Genomic DNA, 24,343 nt, shown 5'->3' with positions numbered 1-24,343 from the left:
ACATCTGATTTTATTTGCCCATTGTTTAGAGACAATACTACAGAATGTAGGAAGGATTTTATTTTGATCAACTGTGACATAATAGTGGATATACTTCTTACATTGTATAACATATAATTTATTGGTAGAGTATTGGCATATAGGTACTTAATTGATTATTTTAAATTTATATACAATCAGGTTCATGCTTTCTGTCTCATAAGAAGTTTCTTTTTTTGCCGAAACCGGTTTGGCTCAGTGGATAGAGCGTCGGCCTGCGGACTGAAGGGTCCCAGGTTCGATTCCGGTCAGGGGCATGTACCTGGGTTGCGGGCACATCCCCAGTGGGAGATGTGCAGGAGGCAGCTGATCGATGTTTCTCTCTCATCAATGTTTCTGACTCTCTATCTCTCTCCCTTCCTCTCTGTGAAAAATCAATAAAATATATATATTAAAAAAAAAAGAAGTTTCTTTTTTTATAATAGTTGACTGAGTTATAATTTGCAGACCATATAATTTAGCCTTTTAAAGTGTAAAATTAAGTTGTTTTTATTATATTCACAAAGTTGTGCAACCATCACCATTATCCAATTTTAGAACATTTTTATCACCACCTCAAAAAGAAAACCTGTACCTATTAGAAGTCACTCTCCATTCTCCTCTCACCCCAGTCCTTGACAACCACTATTCTTCTTTCTGTCTGTATGGATTTGCCTATTCTGGATATTTCATCTAAATGAAATCATGTAGCCCTAACTGGTTTGGCTCAATGGATAGAGCGTCGACCTACGGACTGAAAGGTCCCAGGTTCGATTCCCGTCAAGGGCATGTACCTTGGTTGCGGGCACATCCCTAGTAGGAGGTGTGCAGGAAGCAGCTGATCGATATTTCTCTCTCATTGATGTCTCTAACTCTCTATCCCTCTCTCTTCCTCTCTGTAAAAAATCAATAAAATATATATATTTTTAAAAAGAACAATGTTTAAAATAAATAAATAAAAATAAATGAAATCATGTAATATGTGGCCTTTTTGTCTGGCTTCTTTCACTTAGCATAATATTTTCAAGGCCCATCAATATTGAATCATATATCAGTTCTTCATTCTTTCTTTACAGTGGAATGATATTCCATTGTTTGAATATACCACATTTTGTTTATTCCTTAAGTCATTGATGGACATTTGTTTTTCCCCCACTTTTTGGCTATTGTAATGCTGCTATGAGCACGTGTACAAATTTTTGTGTGGACCTGTGTTTTTCATTTTCTTGACTATATACCTTGGAGTAAAATTGCTGGACCATATGGTAGACAGTTTCTTGTTTAACAGTTCTCTGAAATCCATCTTAGGACTTAGAGAAAACAGGTGTTTTTTTTTTTTATCATAATTCTTTTATTCATTTTTCTATACTGTTGCTGTCTTATCGTTTTTCTGAAAATACTGAAATGAACTAAGTTCTTTGATCAGTTTAAATTTGGTTATTTTGACTCTGTTCATCAACCATTTTATTTGACCTGTTTTTTAAAACTGATATATTACTAAATTTTTTCATATTTGCGGGCTCAGACAACAACTTTTGGCAGGCAGTAAAATTGTTCCAGTGAGATGTGTGTTTTTTTATTTGTTGTGCTTATTAAGGCTGCAGTTTAGTTCATAGAAACAGTACAGTGTTCTAACAAAATAGTGCCTCATTGTCATTCAGTCAGTCATTCAGTATAAATGCAGTGCTTCTCAATCCTGGCTATCTGTTAAAGTCCCTCTTACTTCATTGAAAAAAAAACCCACAAAAACACATGCCACTTAATCTCCAAAAGTAGATCTCTGTATGGTTTTGAGAAAGCTTCATAGTTATCTTAGTGGATAGTTACAATGTGCCCAACTCTAGAAGTAAAGACATGATAGCTTAAGGAGCTTACAGAACTAGCAGGCTAGGGTGAAAACAGACAAGCAAACTCCCTATTATATTATAAAATGATATAAAGGCATGAATAAGGTGCAGTGGAAATGTAGAAAAGAACATCCATACTGCTTAGTGATGGTAAAATGTGTCCTGTATCTTCAAGGACAAATAGAGGTATACCCAGCAGAAAGGGATTTTAGATGAAGTTCATTCTGGGTAGAAGGAGCAGTATATAAATATATTCAATGAAAGAGTATGCTTCTTTTACAGGAATTAAAAATAGTTTGATGTGATTGAAACAAAAAGATATCTATGAAGAAGTGGTAAGATTTGAGGCTAGTAGAGCTAGGCAGATTCTCTTTCATAAAGAGACTTGTGTGTTGAGCTAAAGAATTTGAATTTTACCCTACTTCAGAGAGCCTAAGGTTTGAACTTAGGCTTTGAGGTGGAGTGTATGAGGGGCAAGGAAAAGTAAACATATAAATAATATATATGAAGCAAAGGACCTCAAAATCTTTTTAAAATTAAAAATAAGAATGTTCTATTAAAGGTTCTGATTTGTGTTTATTTCCATAAATATAATAATTTTGGCCAGTTGGAACAGTTGGAGTAGAATGAGAGGTGAAAAGGAAATAGGTTAGTAAGAAGGGTTACAATTGGAATGGGAGGTAGAAGGAATCAGGAAGATGAGAGGGAGGTGGAAAAGGAAGAGGGGCCAAAAGGTGGTAGACATGGAAGGGAGGGGAGGAAACAGATTCTTGATACTCCATCTAGAGATACTCAGTGGAAGAACGGCCTGATGCCAGAACTCCTGTTGTACCTTGCGACCGCTTGCTTCTGCTTGTTGGTTTAACAGTGGCCATTGGATTCATTGTCTATTTTTGTTTGTTTTTAAGGGGATGGAAGAATCATCCCCCTTTACATTCTTAACATATTTAGATTTCTCCAGACAATAACGATATATATGGCTTTTTTTGTTTTGATACAGTGTTTATATTATTTAGTTATACTTTTATCAAATTAAGAATATGAGTCTTTATACTTTTTTGGTAGTTACCTGCTGGTAGTAATTTTTTTGTTACAGTTTATATTCAGTATTATTTTGCATTATTTTCAAGTATACAGCACAGTGGTCACAATCATACACTTCACAAAGTGCTCCTCCCGATAGCCTCACCTACAGTACACAAGGGTACCCTTTTCGCCACATCCTCGCCAACACTTGTGTTGTTTGTTGACTTATTAATGATAGGCATTCTGACAGGTGTGAGGTGATATGTCATTGTGGTTTTAATTTGCATTTCTCTGATGATTAGTGATATTGAACATCCTTTCATATGTGTATTGGTCATCTGTATATCCTCTTTGGAGAAGTGTCTGTTCAGGTCCTCTGCCTACTTTTTTTAAATTGGATTGTGTTTTTTTGTTGTTGTTGTATGAATTCTTTATAAACTTTGGATATTAACCCCTTATCAGACATGTCATTGGCAAATATCTTCTTCTGTTCAGTAGGTTGTCTTTTCATTTTGTTGATGATTTCCTTTGCTATGCAAAACTTTTAAAAAATATTTTTTATTGATTTTAGAGAGAGGAAGTAGAGGAGAAAGAGAAGCATTGATAGGCTGCCTCCTGCACGGCCCCTAGTGGTGACTGAGCCTACAACCCAGGCATGTACACCAGGTGCATGAAATGATGCTCAACCAACTGAGCCATACCAGCAATGCAAAAACTTTTTAGTTTGATGTAGTCCCATTTAGTTTGTTTCATTTTTCCCTTGCCCAAAGACTGTAGTAATTTGGTTAATACAGCAAAATTAATCATAACTTTCTTTAATAATGTACATTAGATTTTATGTTTATTATAGTAAATCTGACTGAATTTAATAAGTTTCTATCTCCCTTGTCTGTCTTACAACTTAAAAATACATTGAGTAAACTTTTCTTCTCTTCACAGACATGATTATTAAAAAGCTTTACTAATTCTTTTGACAGGTTGAAATATTTGCTTTTTTGTTTTTCAGTATTCAAATATTACTTTTTTCAGCTTTGTTTTTTGAGACCACAATTTGAAAGCATCTATAAACACACTGTTTTTATAATACCAGAAAGGTGGCTACTTTTTTGTGTTATTATTTTTTAAACACTTTCAAGAGTCAGCTTACTAATTAATTAAAGATAAAACTAAAACAGTTAATGCTTAAATAATCCTGACTTTAGTTCTGTTTAGTATGAAGTCTATCCTGTTAGGCTACCATTAAACTTTTTTTTAATAGAAAAGACTTTTTAAAGTCAAAAGTTTAAAGTTAAATTATCTTGAACAGCAACAGAGTAGTTCTTATGTAATGTAAACATAAATATATAGGAGATAAATATACATTGTACCTTCACAGGGACCTGTTTTGCTATCTTAGACCTTTAATACATGAAAGGAAAAAATTAGACAGGAAAAAAATTTGATAATCATGAGTGAAGTGGAATTTCCACATAGTATTTGAAAATGGGGGGGAAAGTTATAGACTTTCCATTCATTTTGTTAATACAATATATTTATATAATTTTGCACCTCTTATTGTTTGCTAGTAAAAATAATATTTACCATATTTTTAATGTCCCTTAAAAAACAAATATTTAGTTGCAGAGTTACTCTACAAAGTTGTAAATTAGTTCAGTAAATTTTTCATTTAAAAAGGTTATGTAGCACTAGCTGCATATAAAATATAAAAAAATATATTTTAAAAAAGGTTATGTAATTGCCAGCTTCTGACCAATAGCTATTTCCATTCTGTTTATACATTAACCCTATAGTTCTAGACAGTGTGTTTGTATATACAGTGGGGCCTTGACTTACGAGTGTCCCGACTAATGAGTTTTTCGAGATACGAGCTGTCTCGGCCGATTTTTTGCTTTGAGTTGCGAGCTAAAATTTGGGTTACGAGCCAGCTTCAGATACCCCACCGCTAGTTGGCGCAGCGAACGTCACAGTGAACGCCACAACATCAGCCCAGCATCATGTGTCTCACTCGTTCACTTTAAGATCTGACATACAAGTAATTTGAGTTACGAGCTCCATCACGGAACGAATTAAACTCGTAAGTCAAGGCCCCACTGTATGTGTATTCACAATTTCTTTAAACTCTCAGACTTTGCTGAAGATGTTATTTGCCATTTAAATACTTAATAAGGATAGGATATTTAATAAGGATAGGATACTTACTTGTTAGTATCAGTGAGTGATACAATCTAAGAAAAAACTAAAAAGCTAAATGATAATGCAGTAATAAGCAACCGAAAAACAAAACAAAAAACTCAATGCCTTGCCCTGGCTGGTTTGGCTCAGTGGATTGAGCATCGGCCTGAGGACTGAAGATTCCTGAGTTTGATTCCAGCCAAGAGCACATGCCCAGGTTGCGGGCTCGGTTCCCAGTGCGGGGTGTGCAGGAGGCAGCCGATAGGTGATTCTCTTTCATTATTGATGTTTCTACCTCCCCCTCCCTTCCTCTCTGAAATTAATAAAAAATATTTTTTTAAAAACCCTCAGTGCCTTAAAACAACAAAGTTTTACTCCTCCCTCACTTTATGTTATTGGCTGTGTTATGGAATCACTTCCACTCTGGGATCCAGGCTGAAGAAACTGCCCTTATCTGGGATATTGCCATTTTATAGTGGAGGAAAAAGGATATGGTCCAACCGTGTGAGGCTCTTTAAACTTTTGCTTGGAACTGGCATATTACTTCAATTCACATTTCATTATTCACACAGTTAGTTATGTGGCTAATTCTGATGTGAGTGAAGTGAGAATTACAGCCTTTCCACTAGGGAAAGAGGAGCAGTGCATGTTTTCATAACAGTTTCCCTCATTACATTCTTGTAAAGATAAAATGAACTATCTACAATAATAAAAGCATAATATGCTAATTAGACTGGACAGCCAAACGACCTTCCAGATGTCCTTCCAGACGAAGCCATGGCAGCAGGGGCCAAGGCAGAAGTGGTTAGGGACGGTTAGGCAGGCAGGTGAGTGGTTAGGAGTGATCAGGCAAGCAGGCAAGCGGTTAGGAGCCAGCAGTCCTGGATTGCGAGAGGGTGCAGGACAGGCTGAGAAACACACACACACACCTCACGCATGAATTTCGTGCACCAGGCCTCTAGTCTATAATAATAAAAGCGTAATATGCTAATTAAACCAGACATCCTTCCAGACAAAGCTGGGGGCTGCGAGGGCCAAGGGGGCACTGCAGCAGGGGCCAAGCCCTTTGCACAAATCTTGTGCATCGAGCCTCTAGTTAAATAAAAGTATCTAAGGAGAAGAAACTTAAACTTTTCCTAAAGTATAGTGGAATATCTCATTAATTTAGAAGTTGATGACTTATACAAGGCATATATAAGCTTACCTTGGCAGTATAAATGTTGTAAGGGTTTACTAAAACAGCAAATAATGTAATTTCATTAACCAATGTAACCCCAATAAATTAAATTTTTAGAAAAAGTGTATCTATGTCAAAGTGCTTAATTTTATGGAGGACACATTTTGAGCACTTAACAGGTATTTACTTACATACACCAGTATCCGAAAAAGTATTCTGGTAGAAAACTAGTCCTTAGGTGTCAATAAGGAGGAATGTTTCTGAAGTTATACTATATCCCGCTTCTTGAATATTTAGTGTACATCAGAATATGAAATTCTTGAAGAAATCCTTTTGTTCATTTAGTTTTGCTTAGCCCAGTATTTATTTCCCTGATTTATTTGACTTTGGAACCTATTTGCTAAGCAATACCTAATAAATTTTCTTAAGGAAATCCTGGCAGGAGGAAGTTGGTAAGGTGATTATAATTTATTCATTAGATCTAGCTCTTCAGTGCTTGTCAACCTCTTTGTTAATTTTAGTAGTGGTTTGTTAGTTTTCATAATAGAAATCAAGTGCATTTTCTTTTTTAATCTCAGGGTATCCCACCCAGTTCAGGGAAATTCCATGTAGAATTATTCTGAATTGGATGCAGTCTGTGTTCAGGTACTCTGTTGGTATGTATTCTCTGACTCCTGGATCTGGATCCTTAAAGGAGCCCCAGTACCACCCAGAGACACTCATTACCTCAGAAGTCTTATAATGGCATAACATAGCTGACATTTTTAAGATTAGAATTGTGGGATAAGCATATTTTTAGGTTGAAGTTTTTTAAAAAAATATTAAGACAAAAACATACCCAAGTTCATGTTTTAAAACTTTTTTATTCCTGTAATAAGAAAACAAAGATCACAAATTAAAACCTCATCTTGGACCAGTGGTTCCCAGCGTGGGGCACATGCCCCACAGGGGGGCAATTTGATTTTTAAGAGGGGCAATTTGAGAATGAGTTATTAACAGTGAATTTTTGCATTTGTTATGGTTCTAGAGGCCTAAAATACAGTATATAAATATATATTTTGACATATTTATGCATTTCAGTTCTCTATTATGTTTTGAAACTTTATTTGCTATTTTTCATATCACTTCATATTATTATTATTTTTTTAAACAATTTCTTAGTGTTTCTTCCTCAGTACTTCAACTGTCCTTTCGTTCTTTTGTTTTTCTCTTTCATGAATGCCATGTTCTTTGGAAGCTTGTTTAGACGAAATTAATGACCTTTTAGGCTTCCTCCATGTGAATAGGAGTTCACTTTTTGAATAATAGGAATTATATGTCACAAGGAGCGGGGGACATCAGGATTTTAAAGATGCTTAGGTGGGGCATGGCCAAAAAAGGTTGGGAACCACTGTCTTAGACATTAACCCATTCTTATACAATCTTGCAAGAGTCATTAAAAATTAATATGGACTTTTCTATTTTTCTTTTTGGTGTTTTTTTTTCTCTGTTAGGGTAAAAGTAAAGTTTAAAATAAAGGAAGTCAATTTAGAGGTTAACAAAGACAACTTCTAGAACTAGAAAATTGAGGGTTGATTTTAGATAAGAAATGTGTTGGTGGTTCTTTTTATGGAATGCTTATGTATACCCACAGCTCAGCCAGCAGGAGTGCCAGAAATCTTAAAGAAAAGTTTGCATAGCTGTTCAGTGAAAGGAGAGGAAGAAGTATTTTTAATTGGCAAGAACTTTCTGAAAGGAACTAAAGTGATTTTCCAAGAAAATGTTTCTGGTAAGTAGACATAATACTACTGATATAGAGATTGTTGCATGTTTCACTTTGTTATAAAGCTATAGTCATAGCTACAAAGTAAAAAAAAAAAAAAAAAAAATCAAAATTTTAGTAAATCACTGTTTTTGTTTCAATCAGATGAAAACTCTTGGAAGTCAGAAGCTGAAATCGACATGGAATTATTTCATCAGGTATAATTTTAAGACTTAAAAATTTTTTTTTATTGATTTCAGAGAGGATGGAGGGGAGAGAGAGATAGAAGCTTTAACAATGAGAGAGAATCATCCATTGGCTGCCTCCTACATATTCTGCCCCCCCCCCCCCCCCCCCCCCGCCCCCCGCCCCGCACCTCCGCATCTCCGGGGAGCCTGCAGCCAGGAATCTTGGTTCAGAGGTCGTTGCTCAACCACTGAGCCACGCCCCCTGGACTAATTTAAGACTTTTTATAGTTTGATTGCTTACTCTCTGAGAAATTCGATTTTGTTCCAAAATTTCCTGAATCAAGAGATTAATTTTTTTCTTTATATGGGATTGATAGAAATCATTTAAAGTTTCTTGAGTTTCTTTAACTGAAATACAACTATGCCACTGATGCTAGAAGTGACAATTCTCTATTTTAAAAAAGTTTAAAAGCATTAGCAAATTGCATTGCTAATAAATGAAACATTTCTTTCTTAATATTTATTTGTTCTGGGGATTTGGATTATCTTAACCTACTATTAGTTAAATCAAAGAAATTTTTTTTAGTGAGTATCTATGTTCCAAGTGTTTTTATGTTTGTTAGTTACCTTTTTGCATTCAGAAGAACAATTTGTTACACCTGTATTAAAGAGAGTGTATTTGTAGGCACTCACTATGTATTTTTAGATAATAAGAAAAAAGAGCTTGAAAACAAGGAGAGAGAAATAACTTAATTAGTATGTAGAGCAAATAGGAGCAAACTCAGGTATTGAGACAACAGAAGAGAACAAATTTATATGCAAATCAGATAGAAGACTAGAAAAATGGTAGTATGTTTAGGTATAGATCATAGAGAACAGAGAAGCAGGAACATACTAATGTGTAAAATACTCAAAGCCTAAAATAGAGCATCAAATGCTGATAAAAATAGAAAAGAGCACATGAAAGCTAGCAGAGAGCTAGAAGAGGCAAAAAATTGAAACTTTATATCCAATGTATCAAAAAATATTAAGACGAAAAAGTTTGCAGTTCTTTTGTGTTTTAAGAAAAATCTTAGACACAAATTAAATGTTCTGAAATCGAAGCCTTAACCTTGGCCTTGTCACATGTTCTTTTCAACTGAGTCAACCAACTATAGTCTAAGTAAAAAATGTCATCAAATTCACTTCACCGTCAGCTGTCATCATTTGCCTCCTGCATATCTTGTCCTCTGTACAAAAGCATAATCACCATCCCTTGATGTTCCTTCCCATTACTGTATTGTACCAACGAAGAAGAGAATACGTCCAATATTGTTCACAGTATCTTCCAAGAAGATGTGGCAACCTTGAGTAACTGCTGGTGAAGCATTTATGAACTTTCCTTTTCTTATAAGGATGTTTCTGCCACTATTCTGACAAAAAAATAACTTTGATTTCCAGGGTTAGGGTAGACTGAACCCTACTTGGTTAAATGAGGGTAAATTTGACTTAATTTGGGTAAACTGAAGCCTATTTGGCTAAATGATTAGGAAGCAGTGAACCGCTTTGTAAAGTACACCTCAATTAAGGTTGTACAGAGCATATGGTAACTGATACTGTGCTTGGTGGGCATAGTTTTTTCTCAAAATGTACTCATTCTTTTATTCAACAAATGTATTTGTATGTTTTTTGTATAAGGTGCTTAACAGGATAAATAGAATTAAGACCAAAACATCCTATGTTCTCATGGACCTTCTTGAGGGTAGAGGGAGAAAAGAAAAAAAGCACATAATCACAGTAATTTCAGGTAGTGATAAATGCTAATTTAGAAAGAAACAAGATTATGTGATCAGGACTGAGAGGGGTACCCCTTTTAAAAGGATGGTCAGCGATGGCTTCTCTGAGGAGATAACATTTGAATAATACCTAAAAATGGGTAAGAAACTAGCCATTTTAAGAGGTGAAGGAAGAATATTCTAGTGGGAGAGAACAGCAGGTTGTAAAGGCTCTGAGCTAAAAGTGGATTTAGTGTGTTAAAAGAATGGACTGAGGTCAGTATGCCTAGAGCAGTGGTCGGCAAACTGCGGCTCTCAAGGCACATGCAGCTCTTTGGCCCCTTGAGTGTGGCTCTTCCACAAAATACCGACTTCTGCGCATGGGCCACGAAGTTTCAATCGCACTGTACATGCGCGCCCGCACGTGGTATTTTGTGGAAGAGCCACACTCAAGGGGCCAAAGAGCCGGATGTGGCTCGCGAGCCGCGGTTTGCCGACCACTGGCCTAAAGTATAAATGATCTGGGGAAAATGGGGATAAGAGAAAGTTGTCAGGGCAAGAACCTTGTTAGTCATTATAAAACATTTGGATTTTATCTTAAAAATAGTTTTAAGATTAATATCCTCGCCCTAACGGGGTTGGCTCAGTGGATAGAGCATCGGCCTGTGGATTGAAGGGTCCCAGGTTGGATTCCAGTCAAGGGCATGTACCTTGGTTGCGGACACATACCCAGTAGGGAGTGTGCAGGAGACAGCTAATTGATGTTTCTCTCTCATCGATATTTCTAACTCTCTATCCCTCTCCCTTCCTCTCTATCAAAAAAAAAAAATCAATAAAATACATTTTTTTAAAAAGATTAATATCCTGATGTCTATGAACCTGAGCTTTAAAATAATTTTTCTAGTCAGACTTTTGACCTTTATAGCTTATAGGAAATATACTTAATTATAATTTTCATTTCAAATTTTTTATTTAAATATTGCTTCTTTTCTGACTCTTATAATTTTCTTTCAATTAGAATCATCTTATTGTAAAGGTTCCCCCATATCATGACCAACATATAACTTTGCCAGTATCAGTGGGAATATATGTAGTGACCAATGCTGGAAGATCTCATGATGTTCAACCATTCACTTACACTCCAGACCCAGGTATGTCAAAATAAAAAAGTCTGAACTAAAATGAATGATTAATTTCTGGTACTTTGGAAGAATATGAAGACCAGCCAACCAAAATGAAAAAGTGGTAGCCTGGCCGGTGTGGCTCAGTGGTTGAGTGTCCACCTATGAACCAGGAGTCACGATTGGATTCCCGGTTAGGGCACATACCCTATTTGTGGGGCTGGATCCCCAGTAGGAAGTGTGTAGGAGACAATCAATCAATGATTCTCTCTCATCATTGATGTTTCTATCTCTCTCTCCCTCTTCCTTTCTCTCTGAAATAAAAAAAAAAAATTTTTTTTTTTAAAAAGAGCATGACTTTTGAAAAAGAAAGAAAAGAAAAGCTAGGAATGCTCTGAAGAGTTATCATACAGCTTACTCTTTAGTAAGAATTAACATTCATTCAGTTTCTCTAGTGTGCAGAAAAATGAAAGTGACAACTTTGGGAAACTGCTAATAATTTAGTCTAGCTGGCTTACAGATTGCCTTTTGGGAGAGAGAAGAGATATGCTTGTCATGATAAGTGATAAGAATCACAAATAGAGTTATATGCCTATAACATTTTCTAATCTGTATAATAAAAAATATCAAAGACTGCTGGTGAATAAATATTTTAAACATAATTTTAAGCATTTAGGCAAAATAGATGCTTTAGAAACCAGAGCAGTAAGAGCAATTGAAATGTTAAAAATTTAGAAGATCTGCCCTGGCTGGGTAGCTCAGTTGGGGTTAGAGCATTAATCTCTTTTTTTTTTTCTTAATAGCAGCAGCTGGTGCTTTGAATGTAAATGTGAAGAAGGAAATATCTAGTCCAGCAAGACCTTGCTCTTTTGAAGAGGCCATGAAAGGTACTAAGTTGATTCTCATATATTTTCCCTAACAAACTTTACTATTTTGTTTTCTCTTATGTACTTGGAACACTTAGCAGGGTCTCATCTATACTGTAAAATAAATACTTGTTTTTTACTGAATGAAGAGATTTGTTTCCCAACTTGATGTTTTCCTTCATTTACCATGTAAACTTTTTTTTTTTTAACATATTAGAGTGGAGTTTTTTGTTTTTTTCTTTGTTTTCCATTCCCCAATATTAAAAATCTTAAAAGTCTATGTAAAGTACAATAATGTATGTAAAAAAATTTCTACTAATAAGATTAGTACTTGACATTGAGACTGAAGAGACCAAAATATGAACTATCAACATTTGAAAAAGTTGCTTTAGGCTCTTTCTTCTGATATTTTTATTTACTCCTTTGCCAGTCCCAAGAGATAACAAAGATATATCTTCAGGATGTTATGTGATAGATTCTTTTTTCAGATTTCTAATACAACTATGATACTTAGTGATACTTTTGTGCCATTATAAATGAAGATGTCGCCAAAACCGGTTTGGCTCAGTGGATAGAGCGTCAGCCTGCAGACTGAAAGGTCCCAGGTTCGATTCTGGTCAAGGGCATGTACCTTGGTTGCGGGCACATCCCCAGTAGGAGATGTGCAGGAGGCAGCTGATCGATGTTTCTAACTCTCTATCTCTCTCCCTTCCTCTCTGTAAAAAATCAATAAAATATATTTTTAAAAAAATAAAATAAATAAATGAAGATGTCAATTACATAATGGCCATTGCTTTGTTCCTATAATCCTAGCTTTTATTTATATCTTTCTGCCATGAAATTCATGAGTTAAATAAAATTAAATTATAAAATTAAAAATATTTAGCCCTGACTGGTTTGGCTCAGTGGATCAAGCATTGGCCTGCAGACTAAAGGGTCCCAGGTTCAATTCCAGTCAAGGGCATGTACCTTGGTTGCAGGCACATCCCCAGTAGGGGCTGTGCAGGAGGCAGCTGATTGATGTTTCTCTCTCATAGATGTTTCCATCTCTCTATCCCTCTCCCTTCCTCTCTGTAAAAAAATCAATAAAATATATTTTAAAAAAATGTTTACATTTAAAAGGGAATAATATGCTTAATAAATTTTATCAAATACGGTAGCTTTTTTTTCTATTGTCAGTAGTAAAATTTAGCTTTCATGTATATAATGTGTTGAGTATAGCTTGCCATTATAATTTCTGATCACAAACACTTTCCCGGAGTAGATTAGTGAGAAATTTTGCACTGATGAGTAAACTGCCAAGATTATCTGATTCAAATACAAGAAAATTTATAAATCTGTGCTATATATAATCATAGCTAATGCACATTGGACATATATTAAGTGCTGGGCAATATGCCACACTCTTTATTGGCATTGTCTCATTTAATCTTCCAAACTCTATGAGGTAGGTAATTTATTATTCTCATTCCATAGATGAGGAAAACAAGGTTTCAGGGAGGTTAAATAATTTGCCCAAGGTCGCTTAGCTAGGATTAAAAAAGATAGGTTAAGCTTCAGTATAAAAGTAACACCTCTAAGCAAAAATAATTCAAACCATGTTATTAGATAAATAATACCATAATTAATTAATCACTAAAGAAAGTCTTGCCCTAGCTGGTTTGGCTCAGTGGATAGAATATTGGCCTGCAGACTGAAGGGTCCTAGGTTCAATTCCAGTCAAGGGGCACATGCCTGGATTGTGGGCTGGATCACCAGTAGGGGGCATGTAGGAGGCAGCCGATCAATGATTCCCTCTCATCATTGATGTTTCTATCTCTCTCCCTCTCTCTTCTTCTTTGAAATCAATAAAAATATATTAAAAAAAAGAAAGTCTTGAAAATTTGTGATCTATACTTTGCCAACTTTGTGCTCTTCTACAAAAATTCCTTGATGCTTCCTTTCATGGAATATCAGGCAGATAGAACAGTAACCTAATCCAATGTGAAATTTATCGTACAAGATTATGAATTGAAGGTTGAAAGGTTTTGAAAGCTCCGCTTAATTTTTAGTAACAAAATTATTTAGTCAATTGATCCAAATCTTACAAGCCTAAAAAAGGATGCAAACATACATGCACATATTACTCTTTTTCAAAATTCAGACCTCCTTATTTTGACAATTTTATCAACTTAAATCATGATAAAAATAATTTTATGAAGATATAAAATTAAATTGAATACTCAGCTAACTTTGTTTAAAATTTTCATTTGTTTTTATAAATATGGTATCATTAATTAGGAAGTACTGATCATTTTAAAAGACAATAGCTTTTAGAACCAATAATTTTCCTTGACAAATGGCTTATTTTTTTAAAAAAATATATTTTATTGATTTTTTACAGAAAGGAAGGGAGAGAGATAGAGAGTTAGAAACATCGATGAGAGAGAAACATCGATCAGCTGCCTCCTGCACACCTCCCACTGGGGATGTGCCCACAACCCAGGTACATGCCCTTGACCGGAATCGAACCTGGGACCTTTCAGTCCGCGGGCTGACGCTCTATCCACTGAGCCAAACCGGTTACGGCGACAAATGGCTTATTTTTATTCCATGAAATCACAGCTTTAGTATAATGCCAAGGTACCATTTCGGAGATTTAATTAAGTATACTTTAATGATGAAAACTGAGCAACATAAATGACTTTTAAATTTGTGTTATGGCATTAATCCTCCAAGAAACAGTCTGATAAATAACCATTAATTACAATAAGATTTAAAACTTGATGCCCAATATGATGTTATGGTCATATATTGAAAGCTTTTGCTCCGAAGTAAGTTTCTAATTCCTTGGAGAGAGTCTGGAAGAGTGGGGAGTAAGGATAACAACTAGTGCCAAAGCATTTGATTCATTTTTCGTTTTATCCAACTGTGTATATATCCTTAACACAAAGTAATGCGTATTAAATAAGATAAAGTATACCGTGTAAACTATTATTAACAGTTTTTTGGGAATATTTCCACAAAGTTTTCTATGTCTATATAGATGTGAGTGTAAATGTTAGCTAAATCGCTCAAAGACTCAGTGATGGAGGTTTAAGACCCAGGGATAAAGTGTTGATGTACATTCTCTCAGTTTCAGCTTTGTAAGGAGTGGTTAATTGGATTAGTGTGAAAAATAGTTGAGAGCATATACTTTTCTCTACTGGTTGGATAGGGAAAGGTTCAGGAGCTTTGAGGAGCTATAGAGATAATCTAGTTCAATCGCATTTTACAGGTGATAAACCAAGGCCTAACGAAGCTGTGATTTACTCAAGGTCATACAGCTAGTAACTGACAGAGATTACAACTTAGGTTGCCCTCAAAATTCTATATTTTTTCACTCTATTATTCCCTACCCTATAAATCTTGTTGTTGTTATTGTTAAACCTTACCTGAGTATATTTTTCCATTGATTTTTAGAGAAAGGGGAAGGGAGGGGGAGAGACAGAGAAACATCTGTGTGAGAGACACATCCATTGATTGTCTCCCACACATGCCCCCACCGGGGCTAGGGATCAAGTCTGCAACCGAGGTTCATGCTCTTGACCAGAATCGAACCGTTCAGTCCACAGGCTGACACACTATCTACCGAGCCAAACTGGCTAGGGCACTCCCCTTAAATCTTTATTTTAACCATACATATTTGTACTTGACCTTATCATTTTATGTTGCTTGCTGATAACAAACTTTTACTAAGGATTGTTCTAAGTTTCAAAAGTTGTTATTATTTGACATCAATAGAAAAGAGCACTTTAAAAGTTGTTTGGCATAATGTGTCAATACCAATATTCCTTATAAATTCAAATTGCTATTGGGATGGATAAATATGTCTATCTTATTTACCTTCTGCATTTTTTGAATTGGCTTAAAAGTTTTCCCCCAACCCCTAGGTCGTTTGTATTTTACATGTTTGTATTTTTTCTCTCTCTCACTAAAATGTAATTTTTCACTAGTAGGGCTTTGTCCATCTTATTCATCATCACTGATCCCCAAACCTTGAACAGCACCTAGAACTTGGTAAAGGGCTCAATAAATACCTAGTGAAAAAGAAGGAAGAAAAGAGCGTGACATCTCTCAAGCCATTTAATATTATTTACAGGTCCATTAAGATACAGTTGTGGGTTCTGGGACAAGAAAATATGTACTTACTTTTCCCTTTTCCTCCCTCCTAAATCTACTAAATACCTTAGAAATAATTGAACAATCATAAAAGGACTTTAAAATATAGAGAGAAGAAAGACTGGCTAGGGACCTCACATTTTGAAGAATGACATCAAGTCTCTTTTTATCTCCCATTTATCTGGATTGGCCACTAGAGAGGTCTGCTACTCAGAACTGGCAATGGGCATAGGCAAAAAATAAGTCAGTAAATAAGCATGAAAAGCCTGCTCTCTCTGGCCAGAAGACCAGGAAAGGGAAAGCCCAGCGAAGACTTTTGTTGGGATGACTCCTATTTAGTGACAGCAACTGACCCACCCCCTCCACCTATACCTGCAGTAGCAATACAGAACTTGGGAGGGTCAACCCACCTCATGCTGCATACCTATCAATTAATAGTGGGCCTAGTCTGCCAGGAGGTCAGTCTAACTGCCGTGATGGCAATGGCAGAACCAGGGGTGCAACCCCACCACCACCAGGCAGCAGCACATGCCCCTCCACCCGCATTGGTGGTGCCAGCAGGCCCTGTGTCTCCCCTGTTCTTCCCCTGACAGCAGACAGAGACCCAGACCTAGCAGCTCCTAGCCCTCCACCCAAGAGCAGAGAAAGATCCAGGCCAAGTGTATCCCAACCCTCCATCCAGTGACAGAAGGCTCTATTCGGTGGCAGAAGGTGAACAGACCCAAACCTCGTCCTAGTGACATGAGCTACCCAGACCCTGCAGTCTTGACCTTCTACCCAGTGGCAGAAGGCAACCTACCTACGTGCTTCCCCAGCACCAGCAGAGATAGAACAGAAAGCCCATTAGTATCAGGAGGCTAGAACATATACCAGAAGAAATGCTTTTCCTCTTGCAGGTTAAGCATCCCTCTTCCCCACCTAGTAACACCAGACAGCCCAGAGAAGCACTTTCCACGCTTGCAGGCAGCACCAACAGGATTCCAGCTGGAATTCATGCAGAGCTAGAACAGAATACTGACCAGAATAGGACTCAGAAAACGAAATTGTCAGTGGTCATAGAAAGACTTGTATCTTTTGTGTGGGCATTTTAAAAAGTGTCCTCTTCTTATTTATCTACACCAGTAGACATACCTGCTTGTCAGTGGTCTCCTTTGGAGAAGTAAAAGACTCTTGCTCAACCTATTCCACCTATTCTCACTTTCCAGAAGGGAAATAAAACTAAAATGATAAGGATTTTTCTCTAAATAAATTTTGGGGAAAATTATGTATAGATCTGTTAAGCAGTAACTGTAGGTGGATGCATTTATTTGTCAATGGATATTTATAAGCAATTTCTAATTGAACTATAATATAAACTTGTCTTTAGATATTGGAAATTTTTAGACCAAAAATACTATTAATGACAATATGCAACACACTGCATTGTAAAATTAACCAAACAATGAACTAAATTGACTATGATAAAGATAAAGAAAGATTAATTCATCCATTTCTTCATTCATTCAACAAATATTCATTGATTGCTTACTATACATCAGGCAACAAGAACAAAATCTCTGCCTTCATGGAGCTCACATTGTAATAGAATTCAAAAGGAAGAATAGCAGTTGAATGTTATTCAAGACAACACTAATAGTCTTTCAAATTGTCCTGTGAGATGGGCCACAAATACTATTAAATGCCTGACATTTTCTCTCAGTAAAAATTAGATTTTGAGTTTAATTGTAGAAGTATTGGTAGAATCTAGGTGAAAATAGGTCCAGGGAACGCAAGAATAAATGAGACATTCCTCAGAATAATAAAGCGTAGAATATCCAAAGTTAAATTTAAGGGCACTTTCCCCTTCCTCGGTACAATCAGTTTCCACAGGAATCATTTCTAGCCATTGGCTATGAGACAAGTTGGAGTAAGATCAGAAAGTTTCAAATATTTCTAAATCAGAATATTTACAAGGAGCAATCTTACTCATATATCATTTAAAATTCTTCTTTGTAGCCAGGATTTCTTCTTAATATCAAATTAAGAAATTTAACAGCTATGCATTCTGGGGAATCTATATTTCTCTCCACAGGGTTTCAGAGTAGTGGTAATCTTTTAGATCAGAATTTGGGTATGTGTTCAATTTAGAAGACTGTCATTAGTGATGTCAGTAGGCATCACTAAGTCCACCAATGGCTGACTCACGTAGACAAAAAAAGGGAAGGAAGGAAGGAAGGAAGGAAGGAAGGAAGGAAGGCAGGCAGGATCAAGGGGGAAAAGAGGATATAATGAAGTGATAAAATGTACCTCATCTGCTATATATTGCTTCTCAGTGTAAATCTCTATTGAAAATGGGAATAAAAAGAAGTGAAAAATACTTGCTGGTTTTGTTTTGGAAATTTAATTGGTAAACTAAAATAGTCCTTAAATTTCTAAAAAGAAAAAATTTTAAGTCCTATCTAAAAGAGAAATGTGTTCATGTGTCAACTTGTCAAATTCAAGTTTTCTAAGACATTAAATTTAGAAACGCAAAATTTATTTGGTTACTTGGTGGCCAAGCTTCTCATAAGAAGCTTGAGTTTTGTTGAGGAGAGAAATTTTCAGACAATTCTGTGGCCTTTAAAAAGTTTTGACTTTAGGCCTGGCCGGTGTGGTTCAGTGGTTGATCATCCACCCTGAATTAAGAGGTAACTGGTTCGATTCTTGATCAGGGCACGTGCCTGGGTTGCAGGCTATGTTCCCAGTAGTGGGCATGCAGGAGGCAGCTGATGGATGTTTCTCATCAATATTTCTGTTCCTCTATCACTCTACCTTCCTCAAGCCAAAACTACTTCAAAAAAGGGAGGATACATTTTGATATGCCAGTTTTGTATCTCATGCTACATAACATAAAAAAAAATGGACTTTTAAATCATGGCTAATAATCATCACACTATAGAATGAAATAGTTGATGACTTTAGTGATTTTAAGCTTTTCTTTCTTTCTTTCTTTTTGTGTGTGTGTCTGTGTGTGCAGCTATAAAGACTACTGGATGTAATTTAGATAAGGTAAATATTCTTCCTAATGCTCTGATCACTCCACTCATATCAAGCAGTATGATTAAGAGTGAAGATGTTACTCCAATGGAAGTGACAGCAGAAAAAAGATCTCCTATTTTTAAGGTAAGCCAGCCATGTTGACAAGTGTCCCCCATCTTAACCTCAAATATAAAAATTACTTTTTATATTTTATGTGGTTTGATTTCCTTTTCCCATGTTTATGCTTTTTACTTTTTCTGTTTCTTTCACATTTGTTTTTCTTTAGATGCACTTAATGAATTTTGCTTTTCAGAGTAAGTGCTTTTATACTCCAGTAAAATAGCCTGCCTTTAAAGTGACTTTCAGTATCTATTTTTGACAAGCAAGAAGGAATTAATGTGTTAGCTAGACCTGTGAGATGGAGGATGTTAATGAAAGTACTGGTTAGCATTTTTAAAATTAGAGACATTTTTATTTCCTTTTCTTTCCCACTCTTCCTGTAACTCCCTTTCCCTTTTTCATTTGTTTTCCTCCTACAATGTTAACAGTAAACCACAAAATGGGAATATATATATATTTTAAATATATTTTATTGATTTTTTACAGAGAGGAAGGGAGAGGGATAGAGTGTTAGAAACATCGATCAGCTGCCTCCTTCACACCCCCTACTGGGGATGTGCCTGCAACCAAGGTACATGCCCTTGACTGGAATCGAACCTGGGACCCTACAGTCTGCAGGCCGATGCTCTGTCCACTGAGCCAAACTGGTTAGGGGAAAATGGGAATATTTTTTAGCTTGCTATTAATTCATGAACCATAGAATTAATGTTTTAACTGTCCTGAGCATATCAATAGCTGATTACTTTATATATTAATTTATATATATATTTGATTTCAGAGAGGAAGGAAGAGGAAGAGAGAGATAGAAACATCAATGATAAGAGAGAATCATTGATCAGCTGCCTCCTGCACACCCCACACTGGGGATTGATTCCATAACCCAAGCATGTGCCCTGACCGAGAATCAAACCATGACCTCCTGGTTCATAGGTCAATGCTCAGCCACTGAGCCACACTGGCTGAGCAGTTGATTATTCTTTTACTTCCTTATTTGACTGTCTTCGTTTATAATACATACTAGAGGCCCAGTGCACGAATTTGTGCACCAGTGGGGTCCCTCGGCCTGGCCTATGGGATTGGGCCGAAACTGGCTCTCCGACATTCCCCGAGGGGTCCTGGATTGTGAGAGAGCACAGGCCAGGCCGAGGGACCCCACTGGTGCAGGATTGGGGCCAGGGAGGGACCATGGCAGGGTTCCAGGGTGTGTCCAGCCCGTCTCACTCAGTCCCGACTGGCCGGACCTCAGCAGCAAGCTAACCTACCAGTCAGAGCGTCTACCCCCTGGTGGTCAGAGCATGTCATAGCAACTGGTCGACCCGCCAACTGTCTGCCCCCTGGTGGTCAGTGCACGTCATAGTGTCTGGTCATCTGATCAACTGTCTGCCCCCTCGTGGTCAGTGCATGTCATAGTGCTTGGTTGACCGGTCACCTGTCTGCCCCCTGGTGGTCAGTGCATATCATAGCGAGTGGTTGTGCGGTCTTAGCATATCATTAGCATATTACACTTTGATTGGTTGAATGGACAACCAGACACGTAGCATATTAGGCTTTTATTATATAGGGTTTTAAAAAATACTCTTTAGACAATCAGACATGTATCACCAAAAATCATAGTCTTATACCTATTTTCCAAATAATATTGAGTGGAAAATTGGTCTTGCATATGCATATGTTTTTAGACTAATATTAATTTTTGAAGTGTCACATGAGCTCATTTAATGGTTATTAATTAATATTATCTGGGAATTTTTATTTTTCAGACTACAAAGACAGTTGGATCAACTCAACAAACATTAGAAAATATCTCTAACATGACAGGAAATGGCTCTTTTTCATCATCATCATCTTCTCACTTACCCTCTGAAAATGAAAAGCAGCAGCAGATTCAGCCCAAGGCATACAATCCAGAAACCCTGACAACTATCCAAACACAGGACATTTCACAGCCTGGTACCTTTCCAACAGTTTCTGCTTCTAGTCAGCTGCCTAACAGTGATGCACTACTGCAGCAGGCCACACAGTTTCAGACAAGAGAAACTCAATCTAGAGAGGTATTACAGTCAGATGGAACTGTGATTAATTTGTCACACCTGACTGAGGCATCACAGCAACAGCAGCAGTCACCACTACAAGAACAAGCACAGACTTTACAGCAGCAGATTTCATCAAGTATGTTCCCATCACCAAGTAGTGTGAGTCAGATACAGAACACCATTCAGCAGTTGCAAGCTGGAAGTTTTAGCGGCAGTACTGCTAGTGGCAGCAGTGGAAATGTTGACTTGGTTTTAGAGGCACAACAAGTTTTAGAGGCACAACAACAGTTATCTTCAGTTTTGTTTTCTACTCCAGATGGTAATGAGAATGTTCAAGAACAGCTTAGTGCAGACATTTTTCAACAAGTCAGTCAAATTCAAAATAGTGTAAGCCCTGGAATGTTTTCCCCGACAGAGCCAGCAGTCCATACCAGACCAGATAATTTAATAGCTGGAAGAGCTGAAAGTGTTCACTCACAGACCGAAAACACATTATCTAATCAACAGCAGCAGCAGCAGCAACAGCAGGTGATGGAATCATCAGCTGCAATGGTGATGGAGATGCAACAGAGTATCTGCCAGGCTCAGATTCAGTCGGAATTATTTCCTTCAACTGCTTCAGCAAATGGAAATCTTCAGCAATCTCCAGTTTACCAGCAGACTTCTCATATGATGAGTGCATTACCTACCAGTGAAGACATGCAAATGCAATGTGAATTGTTTTCTTCTCCTCCTGCAGTTTCTGGAAGTGAAACTAATACAACCACCACACAGCAGGTTGCAACCCCTGGCACTACCATGTTTCAAACGTCAAGTTCAGGAGATGGAGAGGAAACAGGCACACAAGCAAAACAGATGCAGAACAGTGTCTTTCAGACCATTGTCCAAATGCAACATAGTGGGGACAGTCAACCTCAAGTTAACCTTTTTTCATCTACAAAAAGTATGATGAGTGTTCAAAATAGTGGTGCCCAGCAACAAGGTAATGGTTTATTCCAGCAAGGTAATGAGATGATGTCACTCCAATCTGGGAATTTTTTGCAGCAGCCTTCTCATTCACAGGCTCAGCTTTTTCATCCTCAAAATCCTATTGCTGATGCTCAGAACCTTTCCCAGGAAACTCAAGGCTCTATTTTTCACAGCCCAAGTCCTATTGTTCACAGTCAGACTTCTACAACCTCCACCGAACAGATGCAGCCTCCAATGTTTCACTCTCAAAGTACCATGGCTGTGCTACAGGGCTCTAATGTTCCTCAAGATCAGCAGTCAGCCAACATATTTCTTTCTCAAAGTCCAATGAATAATCTTCAAGCTAATGCAGTAGCCCAGGAAGAACAGATTTCATTTTTTGCAGCTCAGAACTCAATTTCTCCACTTCAGTCAACATCAAACACTGAGCAGCAATCTGCTTTCCAACAGCAGCCTCCAATGTCACACATTCAGACCCCCATGCTTTCTCAAGAACAGGCACAACCCTCCCAGCAAGGTCTGTTTCAGCCTCAGGTATCCCTGGGCTCCCTTCCTCCTAATCCAATGCCTCAAAACCAACAAGGGACAATCTTCCAGGCACAGCACTCAATAGTTGCCATCCAGAGTAATTCCCCATCCCAGGAGCAGCAGCAGCAGCAACAGCAGCAGCAGCAGCAGCAACAGCAGCAACAACAACAGAGTATTTTATTCAGTAATCAGAATACCATGGCTACAATGGCATCTCAAAAACCACCACCACCAAACATGATATTCAACCCAAGTCAAAATCCAATGGCTAATCAGGAGCAACAGAACCAGTCAATTTTTCACCAACAAAATAATATGGCCACAATGAATCAAGAGCAACAACAGCCCATGCAATTTCAGAACCAGCCCACAGTTTCCTCACTTCAAAACCCAGGTCCTACCCAGTCTGAATCGTCACAGACTTCCATGTTCCATAGCTCTCCTCAGATGCAGCTGGTCCAGGGGTCACCCAGTTCTCAAGAGCAGCAAGTAACTCTCTTCCTCTCTCCAGCATCCATGTCTGCATTGCAGACCAGTATAAACCAACAAGAGATGCAACAGTCTCCTCTTTATTCCCCTCAGAACAACATGCCTGGAATTCAAGGAGCCACATCTTCACCTCAGCCACAGGCTACTTTATTTCACAACACTACAGGAGGCACAATGAACCAACTACAAAATTCCCCTGGCTCATCTCAGCAGACTTCAGGAATGTTCTTATTTGGCATTCAAAATAGTAAGAAACTCTAATTTCTCATTTCTTAAATGTTATTGGTTTAAATGGTCAAAGTATTATTATTATTAGAAGGAAGCAAAGCACAGTGGTTTTAAGAACATAGATTATAGTTTGTCAGAACTGAGTTCAAGTCCCAGTTATACCAGGAATAGACTGTGAGATCTTACACAAGTTATTTGACTGGCATGAACCTCAGTTTGCACATCTAATAAAATGGTGGTAATATTACATACTTGACAAGGATATTGGGAGGATTAAATGTGGTAGTGTATGTGTTTGCCACTTTAACCTATGAACTTGAAAGGAAAATGAAGAATGACAGAAAATCTCAGCCAATTTAAGTAGTTTCCAAGGAGGGAAAAGCCCATCTTTAATGTTTATGTACCAAGGAAATTATATAGGACTTAAGATGGTAGCTGGACAAAGTTGTGTTTGTATACTGCTAAGAGGAAACCAAAGATGAATATCAGTACTTTTTGGGGGGCTGTCGGGTGCCTCACTTTTAGTTCTATGCTGAGTGAACACAATAATGACTTACCCCAGCAACTAATTCATATCTTCTTGTGAATCTTAAGAGAAAGTAACTAATCAGATAGCTTCTCTATTTAAAATGTCTCTGCAGACTGTAATCAGCTTTTAACTTCTGGACCAGCTGCATTGCCAGATCAGTTGATGGCCATAAGTCAGCCAGGCCAACCACAAAACGAGGGCCAGCCACCTGTGACAACACTTCTTTCTCAGCAAATGCCAGAGAATTCTCCACTGGCATCCTCTATGAACACCAACCAGAACATTGAAAAGATTGATTTGCTTGTTTCATTGCAAAACCAAGGGAACAACATGACTGGCTCCTTTTAACTGGATATGTAAGTATTGCATTTTGGCTTCTCTTTTTATTGAAAAGCATCAA

General features: G+C 37.2%; 1 protein-coding gene across 10 annotated transcripts in view; it reads left to right on the top strand.

The window, feature by feature from the left end:
• Positions 1 to 24,343, top strand: part of NFAT5 (nuclear factor of activated T cells 5) — a 118,500-nt gene that overhangs the window by 80,557 nt on the left and 13,600 nt on the right. For 8 of the 10 annotated variants that reach the window (XM_070398213.1, XM_070398216.1, XM_070398214.1 and 5 more), the window contains 7 exons: positions 7,874 to 8,008; positions 8,147 to 8,199; positions 10,942 to 11,074; positions 11,848 to 11,931; positions 19,046 to 19,191; positions 20,928 to 23,433; positions 24,056 to 24,299. In XM_070398213.1, the coding sequence (XP_070254314.1) occupies positions 7,874 to 8,008; positions 8,147 to 8,199; positions 10,942 to 11,074; positions 11,848 to 11,931; positions 19,046 to 19,191; positions 20,928 to 23,433; positions 24,056 to 24,291 (3,293 nt within the window). In that variant the 3' untranslated portion in view covers positions 24,292 to 24,299. The remainder of the gene's footprint in view (positions 1 to 7,873; positions 8,009 to 8,146; positions 8,200 to 10,941; positions 11,075 to 11,847; positions 11,932 to 19,045; positions 19,192 to 20,927; positions 23,434 to 24,055; positions 24,300 to 24,343) is intronic. The other 2 variants (XM_070398217.1, XM_070398215.1) reach the window with 1 other exon arrangement.

The sequence above is a fragment of the Myotis yumanensis genome, unplaced genomic scaffold, assembly GCF_028538775.1.
Source record: "Myotis yumanensis isolate MYYU_CA2020_CCGP unplaced genomic scaffold, mMyoYum1.0.hap1 SCAF_18, whole genome shotgun sequence".
Classification (NCBI taxonomy): domain Eukaryota; kingdom Metazoa; phylum Chordata; class Mammalia; order Chiroptera; family Vespertilionidae; genus Myotis; species Myotis yumanensis.
The sequence above is the reverse complement of the archived record's forward strand: the minus strand, read 5'-3'. Positions and strand labels throughout refer to the sequence as shown.